Raw genomic sequence first — 19,838 nt, 5'->3', positions numbered from 1 at the left:
GTTCACTCCACACAACATGTTGTACAAAAAATAAAAGTGAAATCTTTCTACATAATGAATTGTGTTAGCAAATCAATACAAAACGTTCAACTTTCATGAAGTGTTATAAGATTCAAAAGCCTGAATATGAGTCATTTCAGAAAAGTTACCAGACTTAGCCATTTTCTTTTCCAGTTAAATTGGGGGAACCACACTAATCTATTTTATCTTCCAGTACCTGGAATTTTAATTGAACTTTATTTGCAAATCACACTAATGTGCTTAACAAATTATTTGATTTCTCCCTCAGTAATACAGCAAACAACTATAACGAAAAGTTAATACAAGCCAGAATTTTGCAAATTTGTACTTCCTGAATACCAACACACACGAGAAATAATTGACAGAAGATTCTACCTCACTGGAAAGGGTCAGTAGGATAAACTCGCCTCAGACCCACATTAATTGGCATGACTGTAGTATCCTGCTTAAACGCTGCTTAATTCTACCTAAAAGCTTAAGGACATTTCATACCTGAAAATACTGGTTAATTCCAAACTAACTGATATAAAACGCCTTAACTACAATTTTTCAGTTTCTTCACGAAATGGATACAAACTGCTGGCACTTCAGCAGCCTGCCGTGTTGTGCACTTGGGGAAAGAGGGAAAGAGTGCTTCTTGAGGCGGCTTTTACAACTGCATCGTTCAGATACTGCAAACGGGTTGATGGCAACAAGTTTCTTTCATTTATTGGGATATTCCATGCAAAGGGTGAATCTAGACCGGGGGGGGGAGTTGCATTTTGATGCCCATGCACTCAAGTATGAGCGGGACTGATCTCACAATAAGCACCCAAAGCAACTTCCACAACCTTCATAAAACCCTTTCACCAACAGAGCAGCACTGGGGGATGTGCAGGTGCAAAGTGTATTGCAACTTGAGATAGGAAACTCAAGGTGACTTTGGACATATATTTACCATACTGTACTAAAAATCCACAGACCTTTTTCATTATGGAGCCGAGAATACATTCAATGCACTTGGTGGAGCCTAGGCTGGTTTACAGTAATGGTCACTTCCCACGTTATGCTTGGGCATACTGAAATACTTGTGTGTATTTCACCTTTTCAGCCACTGATGTGCTTTCTCTTTGTGTGAGTGTCTGTGTGCACACTCATGTGCAAAGCGCTCCCCTTGCCTACCAATAACAAGCAACTCTGCACTAACTTGCAAATCGGAATGAGGCACTTTGAGCTGTGCAGCTGCATATGTTCATAGCTGTCAACCTTCCCCTTTTTTTGTTGGAAATTCCCTTATTCCAGTACTGTTTCCCGCTGCTATCCCGGATTGTTAGATATCCCATACACTGTCCCCGGGACAGGTGAGGCTGCTGATCCCTTATTTTCAAATCTGAAAGTTGACAGCTATGGCATATGTTGCAGCAACATACAAACAGGAACCCATGCAGTTCTGAAGGGCGAATTAGTGCCTAACCAAAGAAGCCATCTTTTTCAACAGCGCTGAGAGTAAAGCTACACGGTGGCAGGGAAAGGAACTCAGAAACTAGCCCCCTGAAGGAGACTATGATCCTGGGTTTCCAGACAGGCGTGCATTGCAGGATCCGAGCTCATAGAATCACAGAACTGTATAGTTGGAATGACCCTGGAACCCGAGGCTCATCTATTCCAACCCCCTGGAATGCTGGAAACTCAACTGTTCCAAGTTTTCCAAAGCGGCCACGCAACGCAATTGGCATCAACTTCTATACGGTTTTGAGGGTGGAATGGTATTATTTGTTTTTGTAACAGTCTTTGTTTTATTGGGACCTGGTGGGATATGCATGCATATGCATACGAATACGCACAAACACAAACACACACACTTTCTCTCGCTCGTCATTTAATCCGGATTCACCCTTTCCAAGCAGCCCCCTTATCCTCTCCTTGCCCAAAACCTATCCAAACAACCGAAGTGCCGCGGAGCGTGAGCGCGCTCTCACCGCCCAGAGCGGGATTGCCAAGGCGCAAAGGAGACTATATATATACGACATAAAAAAGAAAGGAAAAGCGGCGGAATACTAAACGCGACGTGCCGCCGACACCACCCTCCGAACGGCCCCCTCGCCTCAGACCGCTTCGTAGAAGAAGCGGCGTAGAAATCCCTCCGCCCTGAGGTTTTGTTTTTCGGGCTGCGCGCGCGACGGATGCATAAAATCTGTATACCTTCCCCAGCTGAGCGCGCGCCGCGCCGGGAATAGCGCCTCGCGCCGAAGTCTCCGCCGCCGCCGCCGCTACTATGGCCCGAGTCGGACCCCGGGGACCCCGGCGAGGAGTGCGTGGGCGAGCAGCTCCCCTCGCTGGAGTGGGGAGAAGCTCCGTAAAAAAAGGCCAGGTTAAAAGGGCTGCTGATGGAACCGTCGACGCCGCCGCCGCCGTCCGGCAGCTCGTCGCGGCTGCTGTCCACAATCATGATGGCTGGTGTCGCGCGGATAGCGAGGAAGAGGCAGGCGGCTGCTTGGGCTCAGCCGGTGCGCTGACGGGGACGGGAAAGGGCTCGGCAGGCGGAGGCGGCTGCCACGGCTCTTATAGCGCCTCCACGCCCCGGCGACGAGGCGGGGGAGGAGGCGGGGCGGGGCGCGGCTGCGTCTCTGCAAGCGGCACTTCCAGTAAGTAGGTCGCCGGCCTCTGTCAACAGCCCTCCCGGCTCTCTCGTGACTCGCCGCCTGACTGCATGGCAGGAGGGGTGGGCTCAGGAGTTGCCTCCAAGCAACCCGAAGGAGCCTCGCCCGCCGTGGCGCGCCATTGGGCACCTGGCGGCGGCTGCTGCAGCGGGAGCATGGAAAGGGAACGGTTTGGAGAATTTACCCGGCGCTCAGAGAGGCGGCTTGCCGCCGCTTCGTGTTCTTCGGCGCCCTGTCCCGCTGAGGAGATGGGCCGCGGGGGAAGACCTCGGCAGCTAGGGTGGTCTCTCTTCACATATGCCCTGTGCGTGACCAGGCGGCTGTTGTTGTTTAGTCGTTTCCGACTCTTCATGACCCCATGGACCAGAGCACGCCAGGCACTCCTGTCTTCCACTGCCTCCCGCAGTTTGGTCAAACTCATGCTGGTAGCTTCGAGAACACTGTCCAACCATCTCGTCCTCTGTCGTCCCCTTCTCCTTTCCCAACATCAGGGTCTTTTCCAGGGAGTCTTCTCTTCTCATGAGGTGGCCAAAGTATTGGAGCCTCAGCCTCACGATCTGTCCTTCCAGTGAGCACTCAGGGCTTATTTCCTTCAGAATGGATAGGTTTGATTTTCTTGCAGTCCATGGGGCTCTCAAGAGTCTCCTCCAGCACCATAATTCAAAAGACCAGGCAGCTAGGCAGACACAACTCTGTCCGATGAAGTTGGTGGTGATACCCGTGTCCCTGTTGCTCCAGTTAACATTTTCCTAAACTGAAAAGGGCGACCAAGAGATATGACCGAGACGTACGAAAATTAAGTGTGGCTGCTTCTCCGTCTAGATCAGTGGTGGCCAAACTTGGCCCTCCAGCTGTTTTGGACTACAACTCCCATCATCCCTAGCTAACAGGACCAGTGGTCAGGGATGATGGGAATTGTTTGGCCACCACTGCTCTAGGTCAGTGCTAACATTTGGGAGTGTTCCTATGAAGCTGAACAGTGGAAAATTGAGGACAAAGAATGTACCTCTCATAGTCGAACTATGGAATTTATTTCCGCAAGATGGATGGCAATGAGATTAGCCATCCCATTTGCATTGGTATGGTCTGAGCTGGGAATTAATCTGTCTTCATAGAAGGCGTGACTACTTCCACTTGTCTGCAATTCCTACCTGCATTTATTGTTAATAATAATAATAATAAATTAGCACTATTAACCCAAGCAATCCCATTCAGATGATGAAACTCCACCACAGCTTTCACTGTCAACCCTTAGCTTGGTTATCTGTTATCACCCTGTTTCTGAATATATTATGGCATAAACCAGGCTTCTCCAACTTGGTGGCCTCCAGATATTGTTGGCTTACAACTCCCATCAGTCCCAACCATCAAGGCCAAAGGTCATGGGTGATGGGAGTTGAAGTCCAGGAACGTCTTGAGGGCCACAGGCTCCCCATCCCTGACATGCCATAATTAAAAGGGTACAGGATTGCCCCTTTAGCGAAGGTAACAAAAAAAGCCTCCACCATTACAAGCTTCCAAACGCTATACCTTATAAATAAATATTCAATTTATTAAGCTAATATATTGAAACATGATATACATGATCTACCTAATGAGGGTTATGAATGTTCCTAACTGATAAAATATAAATTGCCAAAGGTACACCAAATTTTAAAATGCTGAAAACTGATACATTATCCCTTTTATACAGGCATGTATTTTCCTAAATTTTGTTAAAAACAAACAAACTGCATATATATATTATTCAAGGTTGTTGAAGAAGGCACATTTTCATTGGTTTGCTAAAGTTCTGGGCAGCATTCTAAAGGTTAGCAAGGTCTTCCTGCTTCACAGTTGTGAATTATTCATTTTAGCAACTAAAATAAAACAGTGTTCATTCAGTTTAAATTTTGAAGCAAGAATGTTGCCACTCCATGAACATTTGTGGAGGGGACAACCTAGTGGATACTGTGTGAAACACCTTTTCCATATGGGGAATATAGAGTGCCTGGGACCATCAAATATTCCTTGCATTGTCCTGGTCCTCTCTCTCCTTATGAAGTATCTGAGCCTTACTATATTATTAGATGAATCCTTCTGTGAGTTGGCCCATGTGTGTTTGTTGTTTCCATCAGTGGCTGGCAGACGCATTAAACACTGGGAGGGATCCCTCTTCTAGCACTTTTAATCATCATTATGCTGGCTCACCACATTTTTTAAAAGAAGTGTTTTATTTTCCATTACAACGATAATAAACCGACAGTTTTAAGAAACACTGGAGTACTAGTATTCTTACCACATTACCCAACTTCCTCTCTGATTTCGCACTTCCGCTGCAAGACGTTAAAACATTGCCAAATCTACAGCTCTATGTCTCCCCATGCACCAAAAGCAGGATTGATGCTGGAGTACTTTATGTACTTTATGAAAAGCACCCAAGAATCTCTGAATTTGTCCTTCACTCTAGGTCCTCTGCTAAAACTGTGGTGTTCCTTAAGTTTCTCTAGTAACAGGAGCTGCGAGACCTTGGGAAACCAATCCTTATACATACTGATATTTCTACCCAAGCAGCAACCAATACAAACACAATAAGATTCTTATGTGCTTGTTCCCCTTTGGAGTTTCTGAAAGCAACAGCAGAGCTTGTGTTGTATCCTGAACTTGTGGGATTTCACAACATTATTGCTGATCATAGGCTGTTGTTGCAGCATAGGTGTTCTTCTGGAAACCAGAGAAAAAGCAAGATGGAATCGTCTTACTCCACTGTGGGGATTTTTAAACATGGATGTGTTTCTGAAGAAGTGATTCTACTTTGTGCATTCTGATGTGCTGCTGTCATAGAAAGGCCTTTAGTAGCCTTTCCAGGAACAAGAATAATTTAACATTCCTTCATAAGGTCTACACAAGCCAAGATTTCTTTTACTTGTGCACTGCTCTCTCAGACTCCTACAGCTGAGAATTTATTTGAAGGGAATGAAGAGGCAAGATAGTCCCTCCTCCAGGAGAGCCTAAAGTGATCACCTAATTAACATATCCTACAGCCACATGCAGAAACCCCTCTAAAATGTAAAACTCTGCATCTGGACAGAAAAAAATGTAAATGAAGTCTAAAAAAATTGAGTAGGAGAGAATGCTCCATTTCTTGCTACAGTTACCTACAGAAATTCTGTGTGGCATGGACATCTTCAGCAGAACTATAAGTAGTACTCAAATACCACTGAAGTGCTACCAAATGAAGACCAGTGTATCACAGAAACAGGCTCTTCCACCCTGCAGTCCTAAACACCCCAACTTAAACCCACCAGAATGCTCAACATTTACTTCACAATTCAAATCTACTGAGGCAAAACTTCTGTTGTTCAGCTTTTGCAGGGGGGAGGATGAGCCAAAGTCGTTGAGCTTTTTTGGGGGGGACCATCAGCCAAAGTTGTTGAGTTTTTTTGGGGGGGGGAGATGGGGGTCTCGCGATCGACCAGTAGATCACGAGATACTCTGGATAAAAAGCAGTACTGCAGTAGTAGTAGTATCAGTATTAGTAGTAGTAGTATCAGTTGAAATTGCACATAGTATCTGTTCACATAGCTTACTGTGTCAAATAGATTGCTCTTTTTCTGTTTTCCTTTCATTCCATGAATTCATAAACTTGAAACACAAAATGGAGGAGTTTTTAAAAGTGAAAGTGTTTTCCAAGTGTGAGGAAACTAAACAGTCATGCTCAAGGTTTTAATCTGCATCATGATTTGTCAGTTAATTGCACAACTTTTTGAGCTTTGAAACTGATGGCACTAAACAGAGAATCCCCACACACACACACAAAAACTTTAGGTACTGTATTATCATTGATATTCCAGATCTATGGGCCTCTATATGAAAATTTTTTCAAGCTAAAATGACAGCTTTCTGAAGGAAATGCTCCAGCTATCCCATTTTGACAAGGAACACCAGCTTAATTAAATAGTACTGGTGATTCGGTCATGCAGACACACAGACAGCCTAGTTAAGCCAGAGATAGGAATATTAAAGTTCCGTGATTTCCAAGGTAGAGTTAAAAGAACTTGGTAATTTGGTGTCTTGGTAATTTGGTTGTTCTGTCAGTGCAAGCTTTTGCTTTTTTCCCCCTTTCATTTTGATGTTTTAGTCTAGTAACCTTAACACCCATTGGGAATGGATCAACCAATTCTCTTTTTCCAGTTTAAGGAGATGAGAAGCTAGGTTGTTCCCCCTGCCACCTGCTTCTTGGACAAAACCTATTTCCTCTTCAACAGTTGGGCCTAGTGGACATTATCAAGGTTTCCAAAGCACTTCTGAATTTTTTTTAATCAGGTTCTTAACATGATGTGAGATGAGTGGGAGGGATTACAGGGCTGGGCAATTCAGAGTAGGTGACTCAACCTTAGATTGAAAAGGTGGAGACCCATCTCCAAGTGGTTTGCCAAAATAATACGGCCCTACAGTGTTTCATCAGATCTCTAATAGGATTGTTTTATCTGATTATTTTACCAGAAATCTCAGCTACCATCTAAATTTTAAAGCTCTCCGGAATTTTTTCCTGTCTTTCTCCTAATGCCACCGCTAGCACCAAATAAGTTGTTATGTACTAGATTCTCAAATACTGGCTTTATTTCATTGTGGATGGCACATAAGCAAATATATTCCTGCTGTGTGTGAATGCTTGTGTGGTTAATTACAAAAAAATTAGTTATGGATATCATCATAAACTGGAATTTTGCTGTTTTTCCCATCCCTATGTAACATGTAGTTATTCCCACTGAGTCATTCAGAGGAATGGAACTGTAGTAGTTGAAGCATGAGCTGGAAGTCCCCAGTTGAAATCACAGCATGTACTCATTCATTGGTGCCTAGCCAAAGACCAGTTTCCCAGCCTTAACACTTCATTTTGCCATCAAGGTAAACGGGTGGCGCTGTGGTCTAAACCACTGAGCTTCTTGGGCTTGCCGATCAGAAGGTCGGCTCTGTCCCAGCTCCTGCTAACCTAGCAATCTGAAAGCACACCAGCACAAGTAGATAAATAGGTACCGCTGCAGCAGGAAGGTAAATGGCGTTTCCATGTGCTGTGACTTCTGTCATGGTGTTCTATTGTGCCTGTTTAGTCATGCTAGCCACATGACCTGGAAAGCTGTCTGGACAAACGCCGGCTCCCTCAGCCTGAAAGCGAGTCGAGTGCTGCAACCCCATAGTCGCCTTTGACTGGACTTAACCATCCAGGAGTCCTTTACTTTACCTTTACCTTTACCTTTACCTCTGCCATCTGTACTATGGACATGAGTTAATGATCCTGGCCACTATAGCAAGGTTGCTGTGAGGAACCTTGCAGGTGGGTGACACCTGGCTTGAGAGCAGTACATGTGAAAAGGATCTAGGAGTCTTGGTTGACCACAAACTTGACATGAGCCAACAGTGTGACTCGGCAGCTAAGAAAGCCAATGCAATTCTGGGCTGCATCAATAGGAGTATAGCATCTAGATCAAGGGAAGTAATAGTGCCACTGTATTCTGCTCTGGTCAGACCTCACCTGGAGTACTGTGTCCAGTTCTGGGCACCACAGTTCAAGAAGGACACTGACAAACTGGAACGTGTCCAGAGGAGGGCAACCAAAATGGTCAAAGGCCTAGAAACGATGCCTTATGAGGAACGGCTAAGGGAGCTGGGCATGTTTAGCCTGGAGAAGAGGAGGTTAAGGGGTGATATGATAGCCATGTTCAAATATATAAAAGGATGTCACATAGAGGAGGGAGAAATGTTGTTTTCTGCTGCTCCAGAGAAGCGGACACAGAGCAATGGATCCAAACTACAAGAAAGAAGATTCCACCTAAACATTAGGAAGAACTTCCTGACAGTAAGAGCTGTTCGACAGTGGAATTTGCTGCCAAGGAGTGTGGTGGAGTCTCCTTCTTTGGAGGTCTTTAAGCAGAGGCTTGACAACCATATGTCAGGAGTGCTCTGATGGTGTTTCCTGCTTGGCAGGGGGTTGGACTCGATGGCCCTTGTGGTCTCTTCCAACTCTATGATTCTATGATTCTATGAATATTCAGATAATATATATGAAACATATGTAACTTCTAGAAAAAGTTCTGTATATATACCAGACATTGTTATCTAAAGGAACTGAGTGATATTATTTCATTGAATGTCCTGCAAATATCCAAACAGCATTGCATGTGCTGGTTATGAGGTGGGGGGGGGGTCTCTTTGGCCAGGGTTGTTGCTGTTGTTTTTTAATCAAACCCTTCTTCAGGCAGCCAAATAGCATGTCATCATATGAGAGGAGCCAAGGGACAAGCACAGTAGTATAACTATTCCACTCACCCCCAGATTCTGATTTTAAAACCCTGATGTGGTTCTCATGTGCAGGGAGCCTCTGTGAGTACAGGAGCCCCCCCCCCACTTCAGTAGGTCCCCCACCATGAATTGGGTGGCTTAAATGGTGATGAAGGGGGAGCACACTCATCTACCCACACACCCCTCTTAAGGCATTAACAGAATGCCTGGTGCTTAGCTGATAATCTGTCCAGCTCTGTATGCTGGTTTGCCAAAGAGGAATTAATTAAAGCCACACATTGAGCCAAAGTGTTGTAGTGGATAGAGCAGTGGGGCTTTGCCCAGGGAGAACTGCTGGGTTTAAATCCAAACTTAGCAAGGAAGTTCCCAGATGACAACAGGCCAGTCTCTGTCTCTCAGGCCCAACCTGCCAAATAGGGCAGAGGTATGATGTTTATGTCACACAAAACTTCTTCAAGAAAGGAAAACAATATAAACAGATTTTTGTTCACATCAGTCCTCAGAGCTTTTTGCACATTTCACTAGCTATAAGTGTGGCTGGCAAAAAACATACAGCAGTCACTAATCATTCTTGTTTAAAAAGGAATAACTATGACCAACTGAGGCCTAGAAAACAAAGGCTGTCATATTGTGCAAAGTTATGTGCCTGTGGGTCCTATGAAAGTGTGGTAACTATGCTGCTCATATCACAAATGCAGCCCATTAGCATGAATGGGGAGAGTATTGTTGCTTTCATGCCCTGCTTTATCAGGAACCCATAAACATCTGGTTAGCCACTCTGAAAACAGGATGCTGGAGTAGATGAGGATTTGGTGTGAACCAGCAGGGCTCTTCTTAATGGAAAAGTAATTTAAGGTTGTATCCAGTGGTGGCTTTGGAAGCAGAAAGTACTTGCGCTTGTGCAAGGTGGAGCATCCAATTTTTACCAATCCTAGCCCCTGCTACAGCCTTCTGTGCATACTGTTTTGGAGGGTCTCCCAACCATCAGGGGGTTGCAATGGATGAAAGCCAGGTGCCCAGCCCTGTATGCATACAAAGCACAAAACCACCTTATACAAGCAGATATCCACAAAAACTGGTAAAGAAAATAAATCATCTGCACAAGAGAAAGTGAAACTTAAAACCACTATAGCTGTGCCTCTCAAGTTAACCATTCATTTCTTGTATTACAAAATAACTTTTAAAAGTGCCAATTAAACATTTTTTGACCATCAACATTTTATAGATTCTCTAAGGCCAGGAGAAATTCCCAGAGTGGAAAAACTTGGCATTAATAGATCACCGTACATAACGCAGCAAGGAATCAAAGGCGACAGTTGTTTGTGGAAATGATTAATGATTAATCAAGGCCGTAACTTAAAAGGACATTTGCCTGCAAATTTTAAGTCTTACTGAAATGGGAGCATCACAAAAATGACCATGCTTGCAATACACATTTGTCCAATAAAAAATTGTACCTTTTCAATTTCGTGAGCAAAACAGCATAGGAGGTTCCCATGATCACCACTGTACACTTTAGTGCTCGACCAGGTGTGAGGGAGAGCACAGAAGACAGTTGTGCAGGTGATGCTGTTCATGCTAAACCATTGTTTGATATGTAAATGGAGAAGGGACCAGTAACTGTGAAACAGCAGTGCTGTGTGGCCCCTAGGGTTTAGGTTCTTAGAAAAGTGTCCATGCAGAAGCAGCTGAACAGCCTGATCAGATGTGTTTTTATTTAATAAAACAATTGTGTGTGGTTACATCCAGATAGGATGTAACTAAAACATGTAATCACAGCCAAATCTGCAGTTTTCAGGAATGGGTGTAACTGGCACATAAGTCTAATTTGGGCAAAGATGCATTGGATAACAGCCATTAGCTGAACAGCCAAGGATAATGTTCAGTCCAGAAAACTACAAATTTGTGTTTCTATGGGGACTGTTTATAGCTCAGATGTCAACAGGATTTTCTCTCTGTGCCTGCTGCAGAAGGAATGTCGAGAGCAGAAATGCCCCTTCATAGACCTTGACCTCGTCAGCAGAAATAGACTCTTCACACTGCTCAACAAGATAGGATGCTCAGCTTGCGTGCTGAGCATGCTGTTTTATGGAAGTGAGACAGAGGCAACTTACACCTGCCAGGAACAACACCTCAATGCCTTCCGTATGTCCTGCATCAAGACACTCTCAAAGATGTGATCATCCAAGCCCACATTCCCAGCATGTCTCCAGCGATTATTACGCTGACTTGGTCATGTACATAGAATGGATGGTGATGAAGAAGAAGATGCTGATATGGCAGGATCCCCAAGAATGTGGGTGAAGAGGCAAAGTTCAACTATTTCTCTCTTTGTCGGATTCCCAGCAAAATCACTCCTTTGAAGTTATTATTTTCATTTCAAGGGAAGCTCCCATTGGTGCCAATGGAGGCTTCATTTGAAATGCAGATAGCCTTGAAGAGGGGGGTTTTCCTCAAGAACCTGGCAGAGAGAAAAATAGAGGAACAACTGCCTCTCCTCACCACTCACTATGGAGATAGTTCAGATTGTTGCTCATACGACTCCCAAAAATATATGTACATTAACAAAGATCCATATAGTTAAAGCTATGGTTTTCCCAGTAGTGATGTATGGAAGTGAGAGCTGGATCATAAAGAAGGCTGATCGCCGAAGAATTGATGCTTTTGAATTATGGTGCTGGAGGAGACTCTTGAGAGTCCCATGGACTGCAAGAAGATCAAACCTTTCCATTCTTAAGGAAATCAGCCCTGAGTGCTCACTGGAAGGACAGATCGTGAAGCTGAGGCTCCAATACCTTGGCCACCTCATGAGAAGAGAAGACTCCCTGGAAAAGACCCTGATGTTGAGAAAGATGGAGGGCACAAGGAGAAGGGGACGACAGAGGACGAGATGGTTGGACAGTGTTCTCGAAGCTACCAGCATGAGTTTGATCAAACTGCGGGAGGCAGTGGAAGACAGGAGTGCCTGGTGTGCTCTGGTCCATGGGGTCACGAAGAGTCGGACACGACTAAACGACTAAACAACAACAAACTGCATCTAGAGGACTAACATCACATCTAGCTGCAACACAAGTAGCTGCATAGGATTGCAACTTTGGTGTCAAAGAGGCACAGCAGAAGGATAAAAGTTAACTTTACTCAATCTGCCCCTTTGAACAGCATGTGCTGCATTTCCTCTCCTCAATGAAGGTTGCCATAGAATCAAAGAACTGTTGATTTGGAAGAGACCCCAAGGGCCATCTAGTCCAACCCTCTGCAATGCAATAATTTCAACTGAAGCATCCATGACAGGTGGTCATCCAACCTCTACTTTAAAAATTCCAATGAAGAAGAATCCATCGCCTTCTAAAGAAGTCTGTTCCACTGTTGAAAAGCTCTTAGTGTCAGAAAGTTCTTCCAGATGTTTAGTCAGAATGCCCCTTGGTTTCTTTGGCTTGGTTGGAAGCCATTGGTTCGGGTCCTAGCCTTTGAAGCAGGAGAAAACAAACTTGCTCCATCTTCCATGTGACAGCCCTTTAGATATTTGAAGATGACTATCACTGAACTAACAGAAAAACAGCTAAATAAATTAACTGATAAGACTCTTTTATTGACACCATACAGGAAGCTGGTTGCAAGAACATTCACAAAGTAGACAATTTATAATTAGCAAACATTGCATTATCTACACAAATATTTGCTATACCAAAGTGATTGCCACTGATGTCAATCCGCTCTCCCCTGCTCCACGAACAGGAATAAAGTAACACTGTAGAAGTCCAGGTTAATTTACACAAAAGCAGCTGCCCTATCCTTATCACTAGAGAATGGGCTCAGTGCCGACTAATAATAAAAGTGATGTTGTTGATTTTGTTGTTTCCGTTCTTTGCCTTTCCTCCTTTGAGAACTTAAGGCAGCTAACATGAAAAATTCACACACACAAATGAAACCACAGCACAAAACACCATACAGTATAAGGTAAAATATAAGAGCCAACTTTAAATTATGCATGTTGACTCTCCCTTTATGATCAAAAGGCTTGCTGGAACAAATGAATCTTAAGGTGTTGCATGAGTGAAAATAATGTGGAGGAACGTGTCCATGATCTCAACAGGGAGGGATTTCCAAAGTCAGGGTGCCACCATTATGAAGGCCTTGCCTTGTATAGCAGCTCCCATGCTGTGTTGACTGGGTGTCAACTACACTTCTTAAAATCCAAGTTGATTGGTACTGGGGAAGGCACTCCTTCAGGTAATTGGGTCCTCCTGAGCCATTTGCAGCCTTGTAGATCAGTACCAGCATCTTGAATTGGGCCTGGTAGCTCGCTGGCAGCCAGTGCATTGCTTTCAGGACTGGTGTTCTGGGGTTCCATTTAGATGACCTATTCAGAAATTGGGCAGCAGCATTCTGTACTGCTGCCGCTTCCAGACAGTATTCAAAGAAAGTTCCCCATAGAGTGAATTGCAATAATCCAATCAGGAAGTTATCAGAGCATACACTAGTACAACCAAGTTATCCCAGTCCAAGACTGGTTTTAGCAGATGAACCAGCAGAAGCTGGATATAGACTTCTTGCCACTGAGGCCACATGCACTTCCTGTGGCAATTTGAAATCTAGGAGTACTCCTAGACTATGCACCTGTTCTCTAAGGGAAACTGCCTCCCTGTTATTAATATGACATATATCTAATTCTAAGACCTGGGAATCACTAACCCACAAAGCTGCTACCTTGATTAGGATTCAGCTTCTGTTTAATTACCTTGATCCTGCCAATCACTGCCTCCAGACAGCAGCTGAGCACTTGCACAGGCTCTCCTGAATCGGACAGTGTGGAGCAAGAGAGTTGAGCATAATACACATACTGGTAATGCCACACTTTGAATTACCAGATGACACCTCCCAGTGGTTTCATGTAGATATCAAATAACATGGGAGACAGGATAGAACCTTCTATAACTGTTATAGAGCCTAGTGCTCTTTTCATCTCTCTTCCAAAAAAGTGAGGATAGTTTTTTTATTGGAATTGGCATCCATTGGCTAGTGAGATTGCCAGTATGAAGTACAAAAAGTCCTTTTTTGCACATCAAATACTAATTTTTGTTCTGTCACAAGTTCTCATGGAGCTACAAAACGCAATGCAAGAAGAGAATAGATGGGACCCAGGGGTAACATGGGCAACAATATGGGGGCAATTTGCCCTATCAGGGAGAACAGGCTATTTAAGCCCACTCCACACCACACTCTCCCCTCTTCTCATTGAGGTTAATATTGGCCAATGGAACCACAGTGTACATGTCAGGTTCATATACCCAAACAGCACACATTGAAGAGGAAGGAGTTTCTTCAAGCCTTGCTGCATAATCTCATGTGTGGCTGGCAATTGGCTTAGGTGAGGGGATAGTTGAAATCATCCCATCAATCCACCTAACCACCCAGACCTCATCAGTTTTGGTTAATTTGGTTTAATTGTCCTGATTGGGAGATTCTTTCGTTGTTATATTTTAATAAATATAACCTGTTACTCATCTTTATTGTCTCAAGTCTTCTCGGGTGTGTTGGCGATAAAACTATTAGACTTTAAAGTGTCCCGAGATGCTTTTTGGGATTTTTGTTGTCATCAATACTACTACTCTGTGGAAGTTTGAAATATGAATATGATGGTGATCCTTTTTCTGTACAGCTTGATTTTACAAGGATGGCGCCATATATCAAACTGCAGTTTTGTAGGTAGCATTTCTAGAGAACAGTTTAAGGATGTTTTCTAAGGGAAGAGCACAGCAACAATTGCAAGAAAGAGGCTCCAAGGAGACCTAGCATATCTCCTTCAGTTCATCCCTACTGTAGGAGCATGTAAGTAACCCCACATCAAATCCATTGCTATATTAGAAGGAGGAGGAGGAGGAGGAGGAGGAGGGGGAGGGGGAGGAGATCAGCTTTTAAAATGAATTCCAATTCAGTTTGAGGGAAGCCACCAGTTGCCCTAGCAAACACTGTAATACATGTTAATGGTCACATCTGCCTCAAGCCACCTGTCTAGGGCAGCCAAAACTGTTGCAACAACCGGAACACATTCATGCCAACAGCAGGCTTCCTTCTAGGGAGGAGAATCAAATCAGTAAATGATAAGCAACAAATCAACACCCACATGATGCATAGCATGTCTGGGGAAAGAATGGAGAGGCTTTGAGGGCATTCACCTATGTGTAATGTGCTTCCAATGATAAACTAACATTACCGGGTCTACATGGCATCTACCCAAGTGTTCTAATGTGAAATGACTGATATGGAACTTATCCCTACAGTTGTTCTCCGTGCCTAAGAACTGGAAAGGGGCTAATGTAAAACCAATTTTTAAAAAAGGAACCCAGGAAATTATAAGCCACAAACCTAAATGGTTTTTCAAAGGTTTAGACATTCATGGAGTATAAGTCTGTCTATGGCTACTAGCCATGATGGCTGTAAATTACCTCCAGTACTGAGGGAGTATGTCTCCAAATACTGGTGCAAGAGGGGTGAGTGCTGCTGGACTTAAATACAGCTTGTGGGCTTCCCATAGACATTTGGCTGGCCACTGTGAGAACAGAATGGTGGAGCAGATGGCTTTTAGCCTAATCCACCAGGGCTCTTCTTATGGTAATCATAAAGCTGGCTGTGATTTTGCACAAGTATCACTGGGGGGGGGGGGCAGTGATTGTGAAGGGACTGTTCTGTCATGATAGCAGTGTTTCATTGCAACCATGGCTTGGCTCTGGGGCTTTTTCCAATGCCACTTTATATCCTGCAAGATGTGAAGTAGCACCAACACAGAAGACCTTTGGGCAGGGACATGATGAATTTCCCTCACCATTAAATAACCATGGTGAGTCTCTAATGTCTAGGCCTGATGATGTAGCTTCAACTTTGAGTTCTGGTATCTAACCTGCATGGAAGAAGACATCCTCTGGTGCATAAAGGGATTGTGGAATAAGGGCAAAAAAATGACCTACTGTGCTGTTCTAGACAGAATGGCGGGCCCATCTTTGTGCCATCTACCAGCCTTCTGAGTTGACCTCAAGGCGTGTCACACAAATATATTGAATTGTTGTAAGATTGGAAGTTTGTACAGAATAGAGTTAATGGAGCAGAAGATACTGCTGGCTATTCCCTTAAAAGTTCTGGGGAAGTTGTCAGGCACATTTTTTGTTCAGGAAATTACAGACAATGTATGTCTCTATGGGAGCTGACTGTTGACTGATAAATGGCCCAGGAAGGCTAAGAGAAGATTGAAGAAGATGACTTATCCTTGTTCCCTTTAATCAGGGCAAGGAGGAAAGCTGGCCAATTTTCTGCAGATTCCAAGTGTGACACAGACTAAGAGAAAAAGCAGGTTTTTTTCCTGGCTCTTTAAGCCAGCAGCATTTTGGGGTACTGGCTACCTTCCACCAGAGATCTGATATGAGGCAGTGGATTTGGCTGTTCGTTGGAATATTTAATCTACTCAATATGTATATTTGAAAATAAACTCAAATATTATACAACACTGTAAGCCTCCAGTGATCTCCTCCCCCTAAAAAACAATCCTGGGTGAGTACTGAACCCCAGAAATTTGTTGTTGAGAGTGAGCATAACAATATGCACTAAGGACTAAGTGTCCCAGGACTCAGTGGGACTTGCTTCTGAATAAACATAGGATTGCACTGGCAGACATTTACAGATAGCCCCTTTGGCCCTCCAAACTAAAATGGCTACTCATCAGGAAGAGCAGGCCAATTCTGTCTCCATGTCTATTCTGGCAGCACTGTTACAGGACCTAATATCACCCACAACATCAGGGGTTCGTGCAACTGTAGAAATGGATTGTAGTCCACAAAAACGCATGCCATACAACATTAGGCATCAGTCTTCTAGGTGCCACAAGTGTCTCTGTTGTTTATGTTGATAAAACTGCATTTATAATGGAGATTTTGTGATGTATTGAACTATTGTATATTTGCTTGGAAAACTTTTTATGATACCCCAGGCTTATCGTTTAAGAAATTAAAATAATTTCCCAGTTAAAAAGCTAGTTTCTCCACGGCAACATCAACACTTCCCTAAACAATGCAATGACTGGATCTTTGTTTCTCTTTTTCGTTTTGGGAAATCAGGAAGTTTCATTGTCAATTACAGCATTTTGATGCAAACAGTACAATGCCATAGCAGAACAGCTGATTTATTTCATCTTTACAGAGCTTTGTATGGCACATCATACTGCGTATGACATTTCATCTCAATCAGAGCATTATTGGTATCCATCTGTCTCAAGAGACAATGGAGTGTGCCTCCCGGGGTGAGGTCAAACAGCTGTGTTAGCAACACCAAAGTGACCTCCCGGGGGTGCAAGCCTGGGTGGTGTCTATGGAGGTCCTGGGCTGCCCAGACAACAAGTCTCTACGACTCCCTGATGTGGTCCAAAGGAAAGCAGAGCAATATGTTTGGCACCAGCTTGGCTGCAGGAATTGCCAGAAGGAGGCAAACAAGTCACCATCTAACCGTCCAGATTTGTGTAGGATTTACTCCTTAGCCTTTTCTTCTCCTGAAGATATCCCACAAGGCAGCAGAGGTTTAGGATCAGAGTTTTCCTTCTCTTAGATGGGCTACTTTCCCAGGTTAGAGAACCCTATCTGCCCTCACTTTCCCTCTATAGCACATGCAGAAACCGCCTTCTTGACCATTGGACCCACAATTGGTCCCGTCTGCTCAATCTGCTGGAGCCTGTCTTTGCATGCAGAGGAAGACCCTAACTTACCAAGTGTTTGAGACACATCATTGAGCTATGGGGACAATCAGAGCATTAGTTTCTGAGAAATTTACCCCCCCCCAAAAAAAAATCCACCAAAATTATCTTAATAAACACCACCACACCTTTTCCTACTCTGTCTTTTCTGCCAAAAATGAAGTTGCTTTTCCTTCTCCTGCATACCAAATTGAGTTAAAATCTTTTAACTCCATCTTGAGCTATCATGTCCACATGACACACATTTTTAGAACTATCAAAATGCCAGGCCATTTTATCCTCTTCAAAATAACATTTTATTCAACAAGAAATCAATACTTTTCTTTTTATTATTTCATGTGCATTGAATTACTCAAGGGCCTAATGTGCATGAACTAACATGTTCATTAGAAGCAAAAACCAAAACAAAACAGGAAAAGACCTTGATTTAATCTCCTAGGCGGTAATAGACAAGACTGCTCAAGCATGCCATGTCAAATGCCAGCTCTTCTCAAAATCCATGCCAGATTTTCCTTTAAGACTATGGATTTATTTTAGTCTGTGTGCAATACACTGTAGCATCATTACCTCACAGCTCATTCATTTCCTGCAATGAAATGAAACCTCAAATTTACATGTAATGATAAAAAACAAAACTTACTCCTCTTTCTTCTCCTCTCAGTGCAAGGAAGGTGACAGTGGGAGGAAAATCTCCCTAAGTACACCATGTAATTCAATTGTAATAGTATCCCCATGCAGATCACACAGTGAAGTTTAAACTAGTGGCTGTTAAATTACACTCCAAGGAGGCTAATTAGGAGTTCTTTGCAGACAAGATAAACAGTGTTGAACAAGTTCTTCTGAAAAACATTCATGCCTTAGGATTGCCAGGTCATCTGCAGCTCAGACCCTGAGACTCAAAGACCCATCTAGTGAACACTACCACCTCATTCTGCTTAAGTGCAAAAGTTCTCTGCACCCTGTAGAGCTAGTATTTGTGGTTTAAGCAAGTTTACTGCCACCAAGCCATTCCATCCACAGACTGGGCCAGTCCTAGACTAAATGGTACCCTGGTAAGGAAACAGATTTGGTGTGCCTTTCTGAATACCTTCTTTCAATGCATTTGTTGCCTGTTTAATAAATTTGATGCACCATTTGTAGACATCATTTATCATTGACAATAAATTTGCAGGAAAGGATCTGATCACAGATGACTCACACAGGTGTTTTTTTAATGGCCATAGATGTACATTTCTCATGGATTGAAACAAAAAAGAGTTGTAATGAAATCATGACCGTGCAGGTTTGTGTTGCCAGCTTTGTAACCGTGATTATGAACTGTCTGTATTATTGTTTCAGCTATTGAGCGGATAGGCCACGACAGGCACCCCGTCTGCTCAGCACCCTAGGCAGTTGTCTGGGTTGCCTGCCCCTAAATTTAAATGAGTGGCTTTCAAATGATCGCTGGCTCCACATCCAGTGCACTCCTACAGCTAATGCTTAAAGCCGCATTCACACAATGTTAGCCACAATCCATACTGATCCTGCAGTTTCTTGACAAATACTGCTATTTTCCCCCTCAAACCAGGTTCACTCCGATTAGAAAACTTGGATGCAGTGGAAGCAGCAAAGTGAACATACCCAGCAGCCATCACACAGGCACAGAGTACAGTTTAATGAGTAGAAGTTTGTGGGGTTGCAGAGGTGGGGAAACAAAAAATGTCCTGTGTATCAGGTGGAGAAATCCCTGTCCCCTCTCTGATGTGAAATGACTCCATGCAAATGCAACCTGAAACGCGCGCGGGGGGGGGGGGGGTCACCTCGCTGCATTTTAAGCCACTAATGGAAACCCTTCGTTTCCATTTGAAAATGATTCTGTCCATGGATTGCATTGTTACATGCCACCCAAATCTCCAAACGGTGCAAGATTTCAGGGGTCCAGGCACTTACCCAGGATTCATGCTTTCCTTGGAAATGAGGCACAGTGGAGACTGTGGTATCTTTATGATATAGGGTTTATTTACACTCACACATATATAACCTGAGCCTGGTATAGTGAGGTTCCTATCATTACACTCCATGTGGGTCCTGCCATGTTGGAGTCGAACTGTCAGCCCACATTGTGTTGTGACCATCCCCACCCCTCCCGGTTCTCCATCCTGCTGTGTTTAACAGACCAAAAC

General features: G+C 43.8%; 1 protein-coding gene across 2 annotated transcripts in view; it reads right to left on the bottom strand.

The window, feature by feature from the left end:
* The window catches only part of NFKBIZ (NFKB inhibitor zeta), a 34,564-nt gene that overhangs the window by 10,850 nt on the left and 3,876 nt on the right, over positions 1-19,838 (bottom strand). Inside the window, exon 1 of one of the 2 annotated variants that reach the window (XM_053386234.1) lies at positions 2,203-2,577. The exons of the other annotated variant lie outside the window; for it this stretch is intronic. Within the exon in view, the coding sequence (XP_053242209.1) occupies positions 2,203-2,449 (247 nt within the window). The 5' untranslated portion in view covers positions 2,450-2,577. Of the gene's footprint in view, positions 1-2,202; positions 2,578-19,838 lie in introns of those variants that run through there. 2 annotated transcript variants of the gene reach the window in all.

The sequence above is a fragment of the Podarcis raffonei genome, chromosome 4 (assembly GCF_027172205.1).
Source record: "Podarcis raffonei isolate rPodRaf1 chromosome 4, rPodRaf1.pri, whole genome shotgun sequence".
NCBI classification, from domain to species: domain Eukaryota; kingdom Metazoa; phylum Chordata; class Lepidosauria; order Squamata; family Lacertidae; genus Podarcis; species Podarcis raffonei.
Note: the sequence above shows the minus strand (reverse complement) of the source record. Positions and strands in the feature narration are given on the sequence as shown.